General features: G+C 36.4%; 2 protein-coding genes across 2 annotated transcripts; one reads left to right on the top strand and one right to left on the bottom strand.

Moving 5' to 3' along the window:
* Nucleotides 1–194: 194 nt before the first annotated feature.
* On the top strand, nt 195–9,344 carry LOC109032184 (uncharacterized). Its single transcript, XM_019044177.2, has 3 exons — nt 195–1,637; nt 3,285–3,527; nt 4,506–9,344. Exons 1-3 carry the CDS (start codon nt 570–572, stop codon nt 5,919–5,921), a joined length of 2,727 nt encoding a protein of 908 aa, XP_018899722.2. The 5' UTR covers nt 195–569; the 3' UTR covers nt 5,922–9,344.
* Nucleotides 9,345–9,607: 263 nt separating this feature from the next.
* On the bottom strand, nt 9,608–19,178 carry LOC140225222 (double-strand-break repair protein rad21 homolog). The gene is made up of 7 exons (XM_072303388.1): nt 19,007–19,178; nt 17,652–18,029; nt 16,735–16,955; nt 15,494–15,964; nt 13,943–14,134; nt 13,124–13,282; nt 9,608–12,312 (listed from the first exon to the last, which is right to left on the bottom strand). Exons 1-7 carry the CDS (start codon nt 19,011–19,013, stop codon nt 12,187–12,189), a joined length of 1,554 nt encoding a protein of 517 aa, XP_072159489.1. The 5' UTR covers nt 19,014–19,178; the 3' UTR covers nt 9,608–12,186.
* Between the last annotated feature and the right edge of the window lie 526 nt (nt 19,179–19,704).

The following is a 19,704-nucleotide window of genomic DNA, read 5'->3' as shown; positions in this document are numbered from 1 at the left end:
ATTTTAAAATTATATTTGAAAGACAGATCAAAATTTTAAAGTGCTCTTAAGAGTTTTTTTAGATTCTATTTTATGTTTTGCTGTAGACAATGGAGAAATTTGAAGCTGTAGACATAAACTTTCTGAAGTTTATCACAATTGTGACGTCATATCTATTGTTTGGAATTCATTTGTCGATTGTTTTGTCTACACGATTTTGATACGATTGCATTATTGACATACGAAGTGTGAAAACATGGCCACTGAGCTCCTAAAGACATCTTTTAGGGCTTAGACTGGCCTGTTTTCTTCAGTTCTAAACCGTGTAAAGTATTTTATTCTTGTACTAAGTGTTCATTTGTCCGTAGGAAAGTGGTTTAAAAGTTTTCTAACCATCGCCTTGTGTGTTCTGCAATGCCACTATCCATGAAAACTAGTTGTCTGGTCAGGAAGGTCTCCCAGTTTTTATCAAGGATTCTTTCAACCTCTCTTCAAACCGTCTGAAGGAATCTGAAAATTGTTCTCGTTCCTGACTTGTCTCCTAAAATTTTACTTATCATTGCTCACTTGATCACTGCCTTTCAGCCAAAATGGATGATCAAGTTAGTTGCCCCGTCTGTACTCTGTACTTGCGAAGTGGAATAACACTTGCTGACCATCTCAACACTCATCCGAAGGAAAGCGTTATAGCAGCTTTTGTCAACACCATCAACAAGAAGCCTGATCCAGCAAGCGGCTCTCCTGACAATGGAAACATTAACAATGTCCCTTCGGTGATGTATCAGCAGTTTGTTAACAACTACGGACCAGTCAACAATGGCAACTATCACAATACGGTCATTACGGCAAATGTTCCAAATCCCCCAAATTCAACTACGATTCCTGTAATTGTCAGCCCTCCTTCTCAGCAGTTGCCTCAAATATCAGGTAATCCTGAACCGTATCCTGTCAACTACAATCCTTATCAACCTGTGTATAACTATGATTATCCAACTTTGCCAACATCATATCCTCCAATGACCCCATTTCCTCATGGCCAAGTAAATACCCAAGAAAGGAGTAGTGGAACAACAGAAATAGATCCGCTCTCTAACCAGACTACTGAAATTCCAGAAATTCCCTTTAACCCTCCTCCAGTTCTAAACAGTGATATCCAAAATGGGGCAACTCATGCTAGCTCTGACACCAACGTCTGCGCAGACAAAACTAATAGAGAAGGTGATGATTCTCATAATAATGAAGCGGAGAACAGATACAATTGTGAAAGGCAAGACGCAACGAATCCATGCTCTGAAAATTGTGAAGGCGATTTCCTTGACCTTGATAATCAAAATCATAATACAAACATAGGGACAGTGATCTCTAATAGCCATCAGATCATTTCTCAAGATGAGTACAACGAAACTGAAGTGAATAGCATTCCATCTGATTCACTTCCAGTGGAAGAACCAAGCAGCACTGATATTCAGAATGGATTATATTTCTCTGAAGCAGCTAGTAGTAGTCAAAATGACGATGAGATGTTCATTGCTCCGGAACACTGCAGAGATTTTCCTGTCAGCTCTAATATCTCAAGCCCAAGAAGTCATCATAGCTCAATGGAAAGCCTACTTTCAGATAGTGACGATGAAGAATTTGTCATCTGTGATGATATTGAGGTAATTTTCCTTATACTAGCTATTTAATTACCTGCGGTAACAGGTCTGCAAAAAAAAATTGAGAGTGCTGTGGAAATTGGTCCCTCTGTAATTTTTAGTGCAGAGTCCCGAAATGACCTCAGTTTTTTTCACTGCTTATGCAATTTTGTGCCCATATTGACTTCAATTTTTTATTGACTTTCATCTCATGATCCTGATGACAAGTTACAATTGCGCCGATGTTCTTCAAGCCACCGTTTTCGCGCATATTGCCTCAGGAGTTACAATTATTTTCTATTCAATGTTTCTTGCAATCCAAAAATCAGCTGAATAGAGCAGAGCACTTTCAGAATTTGCACCCTAAAGCCGGGATTTCCTCCAAATGCTGTCCCCCCTACCGGCTGTACCGCCTGTCCGGCGATGTCACCTGGCGAAAGTAACTTATAACAAAGGCTCTCATAACAATTGGCGTTGGGCTCTACCGACCTGCGCTGATAAACATTTGGATGAAATCCCGGCTTAACACAGATGCAAGCTGAGAGAAGTCTGGTAAAAACGTAGCTCTTATGGACTCCTGCCTCCTATTTTCCTCCTTCTCTTGCATATTTGAAGATGTCTACAAATTACTCTTCACAATGCCCACTTGTCTTCCGCTGAAATGAAATGGGTAAGAAGTAACTCAAACTTTTGAGGTGATTAGCGCAAAAATGGTAGCTCAAATAACTTTGGTGCAATTATAACTAAGTACATCAGGATCATGAAGAAAATACAATGAAATGAAGAAATTAAAATCAATATGGCCACCAAATTCCTGCAGTGTGCAGGGTCAGTTTGGAAAATTGGTGGGTGACAAGATAAAGCTAAGGTTGTTTTCAGCTTTTGTAGCAAAAATTAAATGGCAGCAGCACTGTCAGATACATAATAAGACAATATTTTAGTCGTCAGATGCAAAACAAACGAACCATTTTTATATTTGAGAAATATGTAGGTAGGCGGATGAAGTACGCTACAACCAAGAAAATCGTATTATCAGACTTCACATGGAAATCTTTTTAGGCATGCAACATATATTTTACACACATTTAATTTGGTGTTTTGGGCTGCTGAATCTGTAAATTAGCTTGGTTCGTCTCTGGCATGCATCAGTTTCCTGAAAAAATGTATTTATTTTGGAACAGCATTTTTTTTTTCTTGAAAAGAACAGATCGTTTTTGGCCATAATGCTGAAAATTACCTTAGAATCTGCCATCAAATCTCAAGTAGTTTTTTTGGTGTAGACCTGTGTAATTGCTGTCATATTGGCTCTGCCAGAAGATACTCAACTTTAGTCCAGGCCTATTAACTTTAAGCACTTTCAGACTGCGACAGAAGATTCATAATTTTGATTTTTTAATTTATTTTTAATGCATAAATGACGTCACATGATCTTCAGTCGTTCTTTAAAGGTGCATAAACTTATTCGGCAAAGTACACTAATTTTAACACATCATGTCCTAGCTCTTACCACTAAATAAATGAGCCCAAATAGCTTTTACGTATCAGTTTCCAGTCAAAGATTTCTCGGGAATTTTAAAGCTGTCAAAATATTAATGAAATGTGAGTCATACCCTATTATTTTCTCTTGTTACCTAGTCTCTTGCAATAATGATTTTCCTATTTTCCTCACAGACTGCTAAAAGAAATGAGAGGGAAAGCAACCATCACAGTAAAGACAAGAATGGAAGCGGGTCTTATTTCCATCAAGGAGATCCTCTTGACTCGGAGGAAGATGTAGACGACCCTGATGACATTGATGATGATTCTGTGATACTTTCACCAATCATTAATATAGAAACTGATGAGATGATGCCTCCCCATGGAGAACTTTCTGGTCAAGACAGTATGAGTGAAAACTCCCTGTGGAGCAATCATGTAAGTTTTATCATCCTTCATCGACCAAAGCTAGGTTGTGTATTTTTACCTCTCTGATTTTTTCCAATTAATTTCTTCAAACATCATGAAGTAATCGATAAGGCAGACCATTAAACTATCCTAGTTTTTTTATTATTATCAATAAAAATGTAGTAAACATTCCATAAAATAATTGATAGTTGTACTTCAGGTATTGTCACAATAGGCAGTGTTAAACCAATCAATCATGAAAGTATGAAACCTTGTATTTTGGTTTGGAATGTAATCTTTTGTCAAGTCTCATTTTTCTAAAAACTGCCTGATCATCGTTTTTCCATAAAATTTTCTTCACTCTATCAACAACATTCTCTGAAAATTTTGCATAATAAATTCCAATAAATAGTAGTATTCTCTTCAAACTCTTGGAGATCTTGAATTTTCAAACATTGCTGTCAAGATCCCTAGTTTAACAGTTTCACCATCAATATGGAATCATCTCTATACCTATGGAGGTTTTTCAAGTTTCTAGTTATTCCAGTTGTTTTCCTTTTTTAGTGTATTAATTTCCAGTAGCAATCAGGGAAATGTTGGTAGCAAGCATTGAGTGGAGTATATGAGAAATGTTGGTTATTTTATTGGTGGAAGTTTACTTCAGGGGGCTATAATTTTCATGAAGCTTGCAGTCTCTGCTAACTGGTCTGGCAGATACCTAATGTCTCAACTTGGAATGGTTCATTTTTGCGTTATATTATCACTTGAAAATGAACATTTAAGAAATTTCATTCTCCTCAGCCCTCTAGATGTAAAGTATTTAGTTTTTTGATCTGTGTGAGTGTATCCAAAGATCATAAACATGCTCGCCTACTTGTCTCTTGATACAATTATTATTTCAATTAATTCCCAGCGCCCAGGAAAATCAAAGAGCATAGGAATAGATCTGAGGGTTCCTTTTTTTAATGTGCTGTTTTTTCTAACAATATTTTCTTGTCCTGTTTACAGTGTGACAACAGCTCTCCACCCTACCAAATTTTATATGAAGTGAAACAAGAAGCTGAAAATAAAGGACTCCGGGAACAGGGAGAGGATGTGAAGCCAGAGAAGTGCCCGACATGCTCTGCTAGCTTCAGTCACCCTGACCGCTACAAAATTCACATTCAATCATGCTCTGTCAAGAATGAAGATCCGCTTGCTGGAAGCTCCAAAGACATGAGAAATTTCAGCACTACGTCAGAGATGGATGAGAAAAAGTGTGATGATAAGAAGAGGTTTCAATGTATTTGCTGTAGCATGGACTTCGAGTCTCAAAAGTTATTATCAGAGCATGTCAATCTAGTCCACAGTTTGAAGTCAAACCAATGCCCAACATGTCTTGAAGTTTTTACTTCAAGTATTGACTTCAAAACACATGTTCGCACTGTTCATCCCTTGGAGTGCACGATTTGTGGTAAATATTTTAACACTCGAGCAGGTCTGCAGCTTCATCGAAAACGTCATTTATCAATAAGGCCATATTCTTGTTCAAGTTGTAATAAATCTTTTGTCACCAAACAGAAGCTTCAAGAACACATGAATGTACACCTTAATAGAGCTCCAATTAAATGCAAACTCTGCCCTGATAATGTTTGCTTCAAAAGCTATTCCAACCTCATCCAACATCGAAGAGTTGTTCATGCAAAATTAGGCAAAAAAATCAAAGATTACTTTTGTGACTGTGGTGAACTTTTCCACTCAAAAAAGAGACTTTTTTGGCATGCTGAAACACATGGAAAACCTAAAGCTTGTAGGTTTTGTTCAAGGAAGTTTATGCATTTATCAAGTCTGACACGGCATATCAGACGCATGCACGATCAAAGCTTTTTGCCGAAAGTAGAACGCGAAAATAGGGAAAATGTGTCTTGTCCAGTTTGCAAACAGACATTTTTAAGAACCTCCTTGGCCAGTCACTTGCAGACACATTCTGGCAAAAAGCCGTACTCTTGCGATATTTGCAATAAGAACTTCACTACAAAATGGAACCTCAACGCTCATCGTTGGATACACATGTCGCGAAAGTTGAAACCTCACAAGTGTAAGCTATGCAATGCAGCTTTTGTTCATTTAACGGATTTACAAGCTCATGAAAGATCTCACTCAAAAACTAGACCATTCTCATGCAATCATTGTGGGAAGCAGTTTATTCATCAGTATAATTGTATTCGTCACGTTCGGGAACATGAGCAAGAGAAACGATTCACCTGCGAGGTGTGTAAAAAAACATTTCATAGAAGCTACTATTTAAGTGAGCATCTCAAAATTCATACAGGCTTCAAACCTTTTTCATGTCACATTTGTGGGAAGCTATCTACTACTAAATCCAATCACAATAAACATGTGCGGACCCACCATGCTCGAGAGCCTGTTAGCAGTGAAGTCTAAGGAATTTATCCGTCTATGCCGTGCACTTTTTACATTTTTCGTAAGCGTATCTTGTATTATTCGTAATTTGGTGTTCTTTTTTTTCGAAAGCAGTACTATTCAAATTATTTATTTTCGTCTCGTTGTTAGGTTGTTGTAAATCTTAATTTTCATTTTTTATTTTTTACTTGTCGACTAAGACTAGATTTGCCAAAAAATGTAAGTCTCCTATCTTGTTTTCATTTCCAAGGAATGAAGTAATGATTTTTTCCCCGTTGTTGTTTCTTTTAAATTTTGACTTTGAAACAAAATCTCAATGTACTCTAAAATGCAAGTCAAACAAGTATTCACGTCCACATGACAGGAATAATCTCCTTAAAATGTGGTAGTCCACAGAAAAAGAGACCTTAGTACAGAAAAACTCAAATTCAAGATGTCAAGACTAATGCCTAGAAGTGTCTTTTACAAACATGTTATCATTAGAGTGTCCAATCAAATTCGATTTATAATTCTTCAAAGTACATATATGTTTTCAAAATTATAGTTTCGAGAAAAAGTTGCTCATAGTTTAGATCTGCCATGTGTCTGTCTCAGAATGGAGCTCTTGCGTGTCGCAGAGATTCAAGTTTTGGGTACTTTTTCTTAAACAAAATTTCATAGAAATGGAATCGGGCCACTGGTTTTCCTGAAACAAACTCCCGAGCCCAAAAGAAGCTCTCAAAGTTAAGGCTGTAATGGAGGGATCACCTACATCACGATGAGAGTCCACCTCTATGTCCAGTCAAACTCTCCATGCATAGATACGGTGCAAATACATTAGTAAGGCCGCTAAGGCTGCAGCTTTGGAACACTCTTATTAAGTACTAACCCTACTGATGTATCTACTCTCTACCTGTGCATGGAGAATTTAATCGGACACAGAGGTAGACTCTCACCCTGACGTTGGTGATCACCTCCATTCTGGCCCCAACTGAGCCTGGGAGTTTAGTGCACAGAAAACCAAGTGGCACCATCATGTTTCTCATGAAATTTTATGTCATCATAAATTTTTAAATTGAAAATCCCTGTGGGATGCGAAATCTCCATCTTCCATCTTCCATATTGTACTCGTACAATTACATATGCTCTTGTCTTAGAAAAATGAACTAAACTGCTTGAAGGTTATTTTTTAAGGCACTGCTGCTGACTATTTCTCATTAGAACCTCAAGTTAAGATTTTTTATTCTAATGTGGCATGACTCGCTCTTCAGGAAACTGTTTCTCTTGCATTAGTGTCCCTATTCCTGTAAACGATTACAATTATATACAATATTTTTTTTTTCTTTTGCAAAGCTAGCTTATTTATTGAAATTTAATTTGTTTAAAGTCAGTGAGTCTCTGTCACAGGGTTTTTTTACAGAAGTAATTTTTGTATTTTATGAACGTCAGAAAGATTATGACAAGAAGATTACTCATATTTTGTTCACTTCTTCTTTTCTCATCAGATTATGCTGGTTTCAGATGAATTCATGTATTATTTTCTTTTTTTGAAAAAAAAAATCAATCCTAAGTCTTTCATGAATGTCTGAAAATCAGATTTTGTATGCTCGGGATGTCATGTCTTGATTTTACATTTTACTGAAATGAATGAGGCTATTGCTATCAATAATTTTAGTTCTGAATTTTCGTTTATTTGTGATCTCATCGTCATTTGTGTTGGTATCATTGAATAATAAGGAACAAGTTCAGTTAAAATTAATTGAAAATACAGTTTTATTAGTTGTGATCATCCATGGGAGAAGGAGCCATCGTGTTTTAAAGCAGGTATTGATGTCACTACTTAGAGGATTGTTTTACCAACATTTCAGCACGAAAAATACGTTTTGATTTTGAACCAAACTTTAGTCGCAGCCGTTTGATATTAGCTGCTGAAAGAACGTAGTATCTAGAGAAAAACTACTTATGGAAAGATATAATGAGCCATGCTCAAGCTCAAAAATTTGCCTCTCGACACGCAAAGGCCCTTTACTCATGGACAGTTACATTTGTGATGAAGTCGGATGAAGGCGCTCTCAAGATAAAAACTGAATAGTTAAGCACTACGTAAAAATCAGTTTTAGATGAGAAAAATTAATTTTCATCATGCAATTGATTCAAAGTGCGTTCTAATATTGTAAAGATCATCTGGTGAGAGTTCCAAGCCGTACTTTCTGTTATCGTTAATGTTGTAAGCTTTTACTCTCATTTTTTTTTTATTTTTTCACTGAGAGGGCCTTTTTGCATGTCTTCAGTACATTTGGTTTGTATCGTGTTCTAATTTTAAATTGCATTTAATAGGTAACGGCTGATTTTCATCGCAATTAAAGGGTCCAGTGTATGAGTATGTCAAGTAACTCCTTTGTTACTTTCAAAAAATCAAGTTTTGAGGTTAAAAAATTGTAAAAGGCCTGTTCCAGAATATTTTTTCTTTTGTTTGTTTTTGCATTTAATGTTCCGAGGCTGTCCTGAGAAGTATCAATAAGGATCTAAGATTTTTGAAAAATTCCGTTGGTAAATTCATGAGCAGGGCCCTTCAAGTGTGTAATTATCTGTAGGTTTCGAGGGGGGTTTCCTGTTGAAACTTGGAAGTTTTTTGCCATCATTATTCCTTAGCAGTATTTTGAAGGTGGAGAAATACTTCTCCTTCAACTTGGCCTGCCTCCTAATATTCAAAGGGGAGATATGCTTTGTACTCAACAAAACCAGGCCTCTGAATGAACAGGAGCACTAGTGCTCATTTCAGTTGTATGCCCTTATATGCTGACTTTATTTCTTTTTGCACTAGATGACTTCCTTCTACTGAAAGTTTAAAACTTAATATTGCAAAAGAGACAAAGACTTCCCTGCACATGAGTCATTTTTCAGTTGAATTTGGTGGAAGTTTGAAATTACCTATCTTCGTATCATCTTGCACAAAAAACATGCAGAACGCTTGGAGATTCTACCTGCTGTTAATGACATTTGCCCATGAACATTCATGATAATAAGGTCTCGCCTTGCCAGAGTTCAATGTAGATATGGTTCATTTGATACAAAATTACCACACCATTTATTTTTCATGGCTTGTCAGTGTTTGAAGTATTCGATGGGACATCCCATTAATACTGGCAAATACCAGAGAATTTTTTCCCTTCTTCAAACGTAAGCACAGAAATATTGCTTACCGTATGTACAAAAATAAATATGTCTATCTCTTACATCTTGAATTCAATTTTCATTCTTTTTAGGACATGCCGAATCAATTACTTCCTTCCTCTGAGAAATCTCCAGTAATCTCAGCCTTAGAAAGCAAGCATTACGCAAGGAATAAATACGTTTGTACTGTCCTCTGTAAACTTGAAACTTAACGTGTTCAATTTGTATCATAGGTTTTTGATTTCCGTGCAATTGTACATATAATATTTAAATAAACGTTTAAGAAATCGACCCAAATCTATTTTTTGTTCCGTCCTTTTCTTGCCTTAAATTTTTGACTGAAAACCTTTGAAAATATATGCATACTTGTATAAATGAATTTTTTGGAGCCAGCAAGGTTTTAGATATTGTATTTTTGCCGCTTTCTTTACGCTGTAGCACATAACTTAGTTTATGTTGGAAAAAAGTAACAGGAGAAGAAATTAGGGAGGAAGAAATTCAGTTAGGCTGATTGAAGTTAAAGCGATTGAGTAGTGAATAAATGAAACTGAGTATCAAATTCACAAGTACCGTATATTGTAAAGTGAAACATTGAAGAAAACAACAAGTTTGATAAAAATTTTACAATTTAAAATACCTACGGCTAAAGATCATAAGATTTACCTTTGAAAATTCTGTGAAAAGAAAAGAAAGTCATGTAAAAAATATAACTCTTTGAATGTATTACATACAAATTTTGAAATGAAGTGAAGTATACTTGACTTCACTTACCTAAATCTTATAGCTTAACACACACAAATAAAATTAAATACTGTACACTGAAATAAATTTTCATTTACATAGACGGACAAAAGTAGAGGGACTAACTTGAGGCTTCAGCTTTGAGGTAGAACCGCGTGACAAACAAAAACCCTCCTCCAACAGTAATTACAAATTAGGCATTTTTTGGGGGCTTAGAAATACTTTCCTGGGTATCCAATGGAGACTGTTTGTGAACAAATTTTTACTGAAGGGTTTTTCACAAAGTACCAAATTCCTGCTCTTGGAGAGAAGTATCACCGCCACCAATGTTGGGGCACCAGTAGGCTTGCACAGGAATACAGAAAGGTGAAAAACTAAAGTCTATACGGCTTCGCTGTACGACTAAAAATCACGCCTCGTGTTCAAAACCAGTCCACACAGATTAGTCATAACGCATCTTTCTGAAATCCACTACCCTGCCTGGTCCGCACTCTAATGCAACTGATGTGACATAGCATTGGATTATCTTATAAGAAACGCATTGCATTGAAACTTCCTACCACCAATGCACAGTAGGGTCTCAAAACTCTTCTGCGAGAATGACCGACCAGTGTGGATTGGTCTTGCATGTATTCAAGCTTTACTGAACGTCTTCCAAGAATTAGCACGGATGAAGTTTTAAACAAGGAATTGACACAAAAAAACAAACTGCATTGCGTAATTTCAAGTCTTATTCTATTGTTAAGATGAGATATTCTCTGTATTATTTTTAGAAATTTTGAGAGAGAGTCTCAAGCAAGAGGACAAACATTCACAAAATGTTGTTAGTTCTCATTTTAAAGGTGAAACATGGAAGGAAATTTCGCAACACAGTTTGTTTCTTTTCGCTTTTGGGGTCATATTGAAAGATGAAAGTAAACAATTTTTTCACAACCAAAATTTAGAGGGAAATGTTTTTCAACTTTATCCTTGTCAAAAACATTTTGTGGCATATCAACAAAAAAAGGTAGGAAAAAAATATTACACCCTCCTTAATTCCAAGTTACATTTTCCACGGAATAAAAATACCTCAAAACAGGATTTTTGTTATTACAGTAGAAAAAATCAAATCAAGGTATAGACAGAAATAAATCCGTCCACCTAATTTTATCTGCCTTCTGCACTGACTCTCTACTTTCTTCATCTTTTTGGTTTTAACGGTAAAACAAATGAGTTAAAATTTGAAAAATTTCCCTAAGACAAAAATTACAAGCTTTGTACAAAATTTAATTTTAAACAATCATTCTAAACTATATACAATTTTATTTCAAGAGCTTAATTACCTATTCATCAGTTCCCGACGACCAGAAAATATCTACGAACTAAAAGCATCAGGGTTTGCTCAATTTTTGGCACCAAGCATGATTTTCAGCATGACTGCCCATGATTTTCTTCATGAATATATGCAGGCAAAGATATTGCAGCAGAAAATATAAGTCAATATTTGGGAGAAACAGAAATGAACAATGAGAGAAAAAAATAAGGAGCCAACAGGCACGAATCAGCATGCTTGAAACCTGAGGAGGGAAAATCAATATGCAAAAGCCTTGACAAAGGCAACAATTTACATTTACCTAATGATAATAAAATGTTTGAACTATCGAAGTTGATAACGTGATTGAAATAAGTGATGTTTCTGGAGATAATTCCAAAAAAAATAAAACTAATCCCTGGACCATTTGTGCAGATGAACTAATGAAAAAAAAAAGTCTTTGAAGTCTCTGTTTTTCATTAAAGTACCTAAAACCAATGATTAACTCATTTTATAGAACAAGACAAAATAAAAAGATCATCGCACAAAATGGTAACAAAATATGACAATAGAAATCATCACTGAACACAGTGGTAAGTCAAATAAAACAAAAACTGAGCAGAGGTTTGTCAATAAAATAAAAGAGGTCAGTATAAACAAGAACGGAATGGATTTAACGAGTTTCATTTTAAAAAAAACCATAAAACAAACTCTTGACTCCAAATGGTACTTGGAGGGAATCAATCTATATCTTAAAAACAACGATTGGAATTCAAAATTCAAATTATGTCAAACCTAAAAGAAAAAATATAAATATTTGAGAATGACATCAACGTAACAACGGCAAAGTGAATAGAGAAATCAACTTGAGTTCTAACAATTGCAAAGAAAAATAATTCTGTGAATATTTAAGAATAAAAGAAGACACAAGAGTCCAGAGTATTCAGAGAGGAATAGCAGCGGGTAAGAAAATCAACTTGAATACTAATCACTAAAAAAAAGATAACTAGGGCTCATGGTTCCATTGCTGATGCACTTGGCAGAGAAAAATTGACCAACCTAAAAGCAAATTATTTCCCTGATGCTGTGTGGTACTTAAATTTACAAAACAGGATTTAAGAAATTAGAGCCCCTGGTGATGCCGATTTCGGCGTAAGATTCAGACTGTGTTAGTTCAAGAACCTGGAATTTTTTCAGCACCAACAAAGAGTAGAATTTCTGAGCAGCCTGAAAACAAAAAGAGAAGTTGTTTAGCAAAAAAAAATCTGACAAAATTTGGCAGATTCATTTGATCGAGCAAAACCTTTCAAAAAACAGTGATAACCCTTGAGCGCAAAATTACACCTCTGTTTTGCTTTAATTCATTCAAAATTAAGTCACCCAGAACTGCAAATGTTATCAGAAAAACAGGGGCTTACAGGATAAGTACATACATAGGACAGTTGTATATCATGCAATGTCATACTTGAAAGACAGATACCAAATTACTAATTTCGCAACGCTGTGTGGAGATGCACACAGGCAAGTTACAAAATCCGTTGTAACATATTAATTAAGCAACATGTTTCTGTAAGCCCCAAATGTACTCTTATATACCTCTAGAAATTTTGTTCCGAATAATGTTCACCAAATTACACAAGGTGAAGGGATCCTTAGGTTATGATATCACAGAGGTAATAGAGGTTCCCTGAAAATCTACCAAATTACATTGGGTAGAGGAACTACTACAAATTATTGCATGCTCAAAGCATGAGATGTGAAAACAAAGAGATGAGGATTACATAAAAGGATTACTCTATTGGTAAACATATTACCTGAATTTCACACAAACATAATTTTCAGTAATTCAGTTATTACGTTTCAAAATGCCATGTGTTTTTAAAAATGCTAGTTTTACCAACATCAGTCTTCCTCTGAAAAGTAGGGACTACCCTGACCTTTACACTACTGAGACTGGTAAGACATAAGTAAAATAAGGAAAGACGAGAAAAAAAAACATGGTCAAAAGAACCTTAGAAGAAAAGTTAGCGGAAATTACCTGCTTGCGGTTATTTCGATGGGTGAGATCAGAGAGGCATAACTTATCAACACCTTGATCATACTTTGTTTTGATCAAGTGGTAGAGCTGACTTGCTCGCTTGTTCAAGACGCGCTCTTCAAATTGTTCAATAGTTTCATCAACAGCTTGTTCGTCAGCCTAAATGATGGGGGAGAAAAAATCATTTGAAATGTTCTGCACAAAACTTGATACAAACAAACAAAAACACTTGCCTGAATGCAAAACTTAAATTTTTGTTCAAATTTGCAAATTTTTGGGTTTTCTTCCCCTGGATTAAAAAAAAAAAAAAAAGAAAAGTCACAAAGACTACAAAACCTTAGAAGCACCAGAAAATGAGGATCTTTTCAAAATTCTTCCAAAAGATTCATTTTTGGTGTGTCCTTTGTCTTCTCTTTTATATTTAAGTCTTTCGAGAGAAATTGTGCAAGGCTTAGACATTTTCAGGACCTTTCCACATTACTTTAGCGAGTTGTCTACAAGAACGCATTGCTTTTCGTTCAGCCTTTGTATAAACAAATAATTAGTCAAAACAAAAATGAGGGAAGGAGATTGCTTTTGAAGTATCATTTTTCAGTTCATCTCTGATACCTACAGATAAAATTCCAACTCAATATTCACATTTCTTTTGAGAACCTCCTTTTGAGATGTAAATCTGGTTTGGCAAACAAGTTTCGCTGCAATTTCACCTATAGATGGCACCTCAGAATCAAATATTTTCAATGTAGATGACCAGTGTGATGGTCGACAACTCTATAGAGTTGAATTGTTTGACAGTTAAAAAAATATACGAGAACATACCGGTCCGACTGAAACGGGGAGCTCATAATCTTCGTGCCATGGAGTGTTTTGCCCTCTTTCAGAAATAGCGCCAGGTGTTGTGGCAGGCGGATGGGTTTCATCATAACCCATGTTCGCCATCATTGGATGCAGTGCTGAATCTTCGTAGCCCATGTTTTCCATTAACGGTGCTTCTTGCTCCGAAGGTAAAGCCTAATAAACGATAAATAATAATAATCAATAAAAACGAACAGAATAATGAAATAACAGTCACAAAAGGAATGTATGAATGACCATTTGTAATACTAGATTGTCAACTGAACCAACAGATCCACAGTACCAGGGGTGAAAATCTCTTGGGAAACTCGACTTTCCCTCATTTTCCTGAGAAAAATTTAGGATGTCATTCAATGCATTGACGATGAATATTAAATCTGCTGAGTTCTAAAAGAATAATGATGGATTACAATGAGTTCTCAAAGTAAGAAACTACAATTTGGACCTCCAGTGTCTAAACCCCAATAGTGATTCGAAAATGAGTTCGCTCATGCTGCAATCCTTCAGGTCCCAATCACATCTGCCAAATTTTTGTGTAAGAGTAACTAGAATTTACTTAAAACGAGAATCTACTAACGATATGACGAGAACTAAAATTACTTGACACCTACTTGTGAGTTTCCTATCATTAATTGAGATACTTCCCACCTTTCGCTTGAAATGAGTATCCACAGGTGTCTTACATTCCAAACTAAGTCTGGGCCTTTGAGAGCATCTTACTGAAAAAACTTCTGCCTTTCTTTCCTCTAAATAGTCAGATTGGTTCCATCCATTTTGACAGAGCTCATAAAAAATTACTTTCGGGAAAAGGCATCGGAGAAGGGAGGAAATGGAGTGGTCTTCTGACTCACACATTCTTTGTTGTTTGAAAAATACTTCCATACTAAGAAGATTCTTCCCGCTCTCTAACATGGTGGAACTGGCTTGTGATAGATTGCATTGATTAAATCAAAATCTTGGCTGATTTTGAATTTTAAGCTGGAAAAAGGACAATAGCCCCGGTTTATGAGCCTAAAGAATCATTCTTAACCAAAATATTGGCAAAATTAAGAGAAATGAAAGGACGATTCTCTACAGAAAAAATCTTGCATTTGATACATACAGTAATCAACTTCTGTATCAAGTACAATGTTTATTTCCAAAAAGAATCCTTCTTTCATTTCTCTGAATTTTGCCAATTTTTGGGTTGAGAGTGATTCTTTAGACTCATGTGCAGAAGCTTAAGGGGTTATGGTCCTTTTATTGGGCTAAAAATTCGAAATCTGCTGATATTTTTGACTCGATCAATGCCACATATCACACGCTAGTTCCACCATGCCACGAACCTGGACGAATTATCTCAAAGGCCAAACTCTGAAATGAAGTATTTCAATGTGTCAGTGGCGTGACATTTCTACAGAGTATTTCGGAATAGCTAACGCGGAACTCTTCTCCAGTTTAAAAGGAAACATGCTGACAACAGCTTTAGATCTTTAAAAGGAAATGCAAGACAACACAATAAAAATGTATACGAACCTGTTCGGGTATTTCTGGTATTAATTCAGACATAGGAGGGTACGGAGCCGGAGAAGGTGCTGGCGCTTGTTCCTCCATTAAGGGCATTCCAGGAGTAGGGGCAGGAGTAGCTGGAGGAACAGACATCGGGGGAACGGACATGGGTGCTTCTATTTCCTCCGGGATGGGCGGCAGGGTTGTGTCCTGGATTGGCTCGGGAACGCCAACAGATGGTGGCATTTGCATCTGTGCCGGTTCAGGAGTTGGAGGTGGAATTACAGGTGTTGGCGGTGGTGGGAGTTCTTCGACTACAGGTTCCGCTGGCTGTTTCCTCTTACGGCCTCGACCTCTAGTTGCGGGCTCCGGTTTCTCTACTTCTGCCTCTGGTTTGCCATCATTCATCAAATCTAGAGGCATTTGGTCAGCAGCGTTATCTGCTCCGTTGTAGTCTTCATTGGGTGCTGCCCTCGAGGTTAGGTGCCGCTGGTAGTTCTGGAAAAAATTAAGCTTGGTTAAATATTTGAGGAGAGGTTGGTAATGAAATCTCTGGAAGAGTCCTAAGTTAGTTCTCTAAAGTATGGGTGCCTTAAAGATTTTTTGGATTCTAAACAAGTGCCACCACCATTCCAGTGCCAGTTCTAACCATTTTTTGGAAGTTTGACGATGAAAATCGTCTTACATTTTTGTTGTTCAACCGATAAATGGACTTCAACACTGAAACTTTGAAGTTGATGTGATAAATTAGGGTTGTTCCAGAATTTAGGAAATGAAATGCCCTGACATTTTCCTGATTTTCTTGGCCAAATTTGGACTGTGACATTAATTGATATTCCAGATAATTTAAAAGACATAATTTGAAATAGTTTTTGGACAACATTTGTTTGTTTTCAAAACATCAAGCCCTTTCCAGAAAGAAAGTAAAGGTGACTCAACAACTTTTCCTTTTTGTCATTCTCTTTGACATTTCCAGGTTTTTCCTGACTCAATCCTGTATTCCACAGATGTGGCAACTCTGGCGATACAGTACATGTTTCCTTGTCAAAATTTCACATAGAACACAATTTGCGCAGCGAAAATTAGTGAAAGCAACTCCTTGCCAAGGTATCAACGATCTTCTATGCGTAAATACGAATTTCCCGTTCATTGAAGAAACATTTGTTACACAAGTTGTTTTACAGAGAAAGGAAGCAAGTATGAAGCTTTTTCATACATTCGAGTAAACTAAGTTTCTCTCGCAATGATTTACAAAATTATATCTTTACCTTGAATAAAACTCGGGCAGGAATTGGACGTCCCGGTAGGGCAAAAAGTTTTTCAACACCACCTGTCTCCTTCCAGTGCATTAGCCGCTTCGTTGGTGGGGCTAAGTCTAGCGTTGTAACAATATCACTAGTGTCTGAGAGCTGCGCTTTCATCTCTTCTCCCGAAATATTTTTGATTTCATCGACAATAAGCTTTCTTTTCCTCTTCGTTTTGGTCAGCCCTGTAAGTGATGAAATTCGGTTAAGAGTTGTAACAACTACACATTTTTAAATAATAGCTTTTACACAAAGTAAAAAAAATAATGGCCGATATATATCTGTATAAATATTCGAAAGCAGTGTATATTCTACAGCTCTGTATGAATTTAAGTGGAAGGAGGGGAAAGCCAGATGAACTGGTACTAACTTTTGAAGGAACCACTTTTAAAGAGATAAAAGGTTTTTGTAGTGTCTAAGAATGATTTTCTGTGAAGCTGGAACTTATCTGGTTTATAAAGGAGTCTTGGTATATGCTAAGCCGGAGAATTTAATTATACTTTTGGATTAAATTACAAAAGAGAAAAACCGTAATTTTGATAGTGAGACTAATAAGTTGTGAGCTTAAAGGCCAAAAACTTTGGGCTGTTATGAAGGGCTACTTTAAGCTTGTAGATGTTCAGTGATGATACATCAGTCGCTTGGCTCTTTTCTTTTGTCAGTTGTTCCAACACCCTATCTGTTATTGGATTAATGTTAAAATTCCACGCTAATATCTTGTTCAGATATTGATTTCTGAAATTCCTTTTATACAAACTGAAAGGTAAAGTTTCTGAGAGAAAGATATTAATAATCTACTTTCATTCATACTTTATCTGCGAATCCTCAGCAGAATTCCTACGCTCAACACACAAAAAAATATAAATTAGAGGGATGAATACCTTTGAGGGCAGAGGCATCTACGGGAGCAAGTGCAAAACTTTCCTCTTCATTCTGAAGTAAAGTCGTATGATCGGCAGCTGGTTCAGGTTCTTGTGGCTCTGGAAAAAGCGGAGGTGCCTCTTGGGTGGGTGCTTGAGGCGGGAGCGGGGGCGGCATCATATTGTTGGTATCTAACGGTGAAGCCGGGCGAGAACCGTCCGAACTGGGTGCTCCAGGACTAGGCATGGCATGGTCGAAGTGGTCATCATCATCACTGTCTGCGGCATGTGCAGGTTGTTCTTGAGGCATATCCAGCTGTGCCACAGAGCTTGTGTCAACAGCAGGAACTTCTGGCATAGGAGCATCATCAAACAAGCCACCTTCGAACAACCCTCCTGCTGTCAAAGTAAACAAAACCAATTGATAGATGAGAAACATTCAAAATTTAACTATCAAGTGGTAATGCTGCTCCTTCGTTAAATCTAATTTTAAATTTAACTTTCTCCAGTTTTCCAAATGTTTTGATAGGCTAGCGCCTGTGAGGGCTATAAATACTTTATTGTAGAAATGAATGGTTCCAGAACTGGTAAAAATTTAGATTTTAGTGATAAGAATCTTTTAAAGTAAAATTGTATGAATGAAACGCAACAATTAAGTATACCAAACAGTAAAATTCTAGTTTCAGATAAAAAGAAGTTGGAAAAAAATTACTGATCTAAAGTTATGAAGGTTTCCTCTTCCTGTTGACAAACCATGTTGAAACCTTCAAATGCAAACTTCTGCATTGACAGGGTCATAGATTTATCAACAACAAGAAGCACTAGCACCATATCGGAGCAATGGGCTCCATTCACAGTCATTCCTTAATCAGCTCCTTTGCAGTTTGTATTATAACCAAGGAAGGTTTGAGGAGGCGTTTTATTTAGCATCATATAAAAGACAATTTTGGCTGACTTTGAGTGAAATTGAACAGTAAAGATACAAAAATAGATCTTTAAGAGGGGTTGCCATGTTTTGCTTCTTCAAAAAGCACAGTACAAAGTGCATGTACAAAATGCACATGAAAATTTTGTTCAGGGTGTCAAGTTTCTTTCCTTATTCTTTGACCCTTGAATTTTCTGTTGCCCGAACTGTCTGTGACCGTTTATTCCAAATCAAAAGAAATGCAAAAATAAGTACAGCTGAGCACCAAGCACCAGTGAGTATCGGTAAAGGCTTGAATTTCTAAAAAAATTTTATGGTAGATTGGGAATGAGCGCTTCAGGACTCGGTGTATTTCATTATTGCTGAGAAAATTCAGTTCAACATATTTCTTTCACAGTTTTAGAATTTAAGCAATTAAATGAGCTAAAGAAAAAAAGAAGTTGGTACTAACCAATCATATCTTGGCCTAAATTCCCACCAAAGCCATCATCTTGAATAGGTGCATCAATTTCTAATGCAGCGCGGTGATTCAAAAGACTACCTGCAGAAGTTGATGGTAATGGTTCCTTGTCCTTGTCTAAATCAACATCATCACTGAATAACAGATTTGCCTGAAAGGAAATGATAAAATAGGGATTACAAAAATACCGGTGTACAAAAATAAAACATAAAAATTGGTACACAACGTTGCAATTAGAGACAAATATACTTTCTTTCGCATGCACCCGTCAGCTTTGGAATCTATTCATCTCTTAAATAACATGAACGTGGTTTTTCTACTATTTTTTAAGTGTAGCAGTGGTTGGTGGCAGCGTAGCGGCCACAGGCCTCTATATAATATATTTTCTATTAATATAGAACCAAATACAGGAACAAAAAAAAGTGGGAAAGCTCCAATACGTTCATATTAGAGAAGCGCTCAGCTGTTTTTTATGTAGGCACGTTTTTAAGCTCCCTGAAGACGATGAGCACAATTGCAATGAAAGAACTTGCTCACCCAAATTTCAACTGTACACAAAAAAAAAAACCGGGGATGAAAATAACAATAGACAAAACAAATAAATTGTTTTTCTTTCGACGACTATCCTCTCTTTCATATAAAAGACTAAAATTTTTGGGCACAATGTGTAGTGGGGCCGTTAAGCATAA

The sequence above is a fragment of the Bemisia tabaci genome, chromosome 1 (assembly GCF_918797505.1).
Source record: "Bemisia tabaci chromosome 1, PGI_BMITA_v3".
NCBI classification, from domain to species: Eukaryota; Metazoa; Arthropoda; class Insecta; order Hemiptera; family Aleyrodidae; genus Bemisia; species Bemisia tabaci.
The sequence above is the reverse complement of the archived record's forward strand: the minus strand, read 5'-3'. Positions and strand labels throughout refer to the sequence as shown.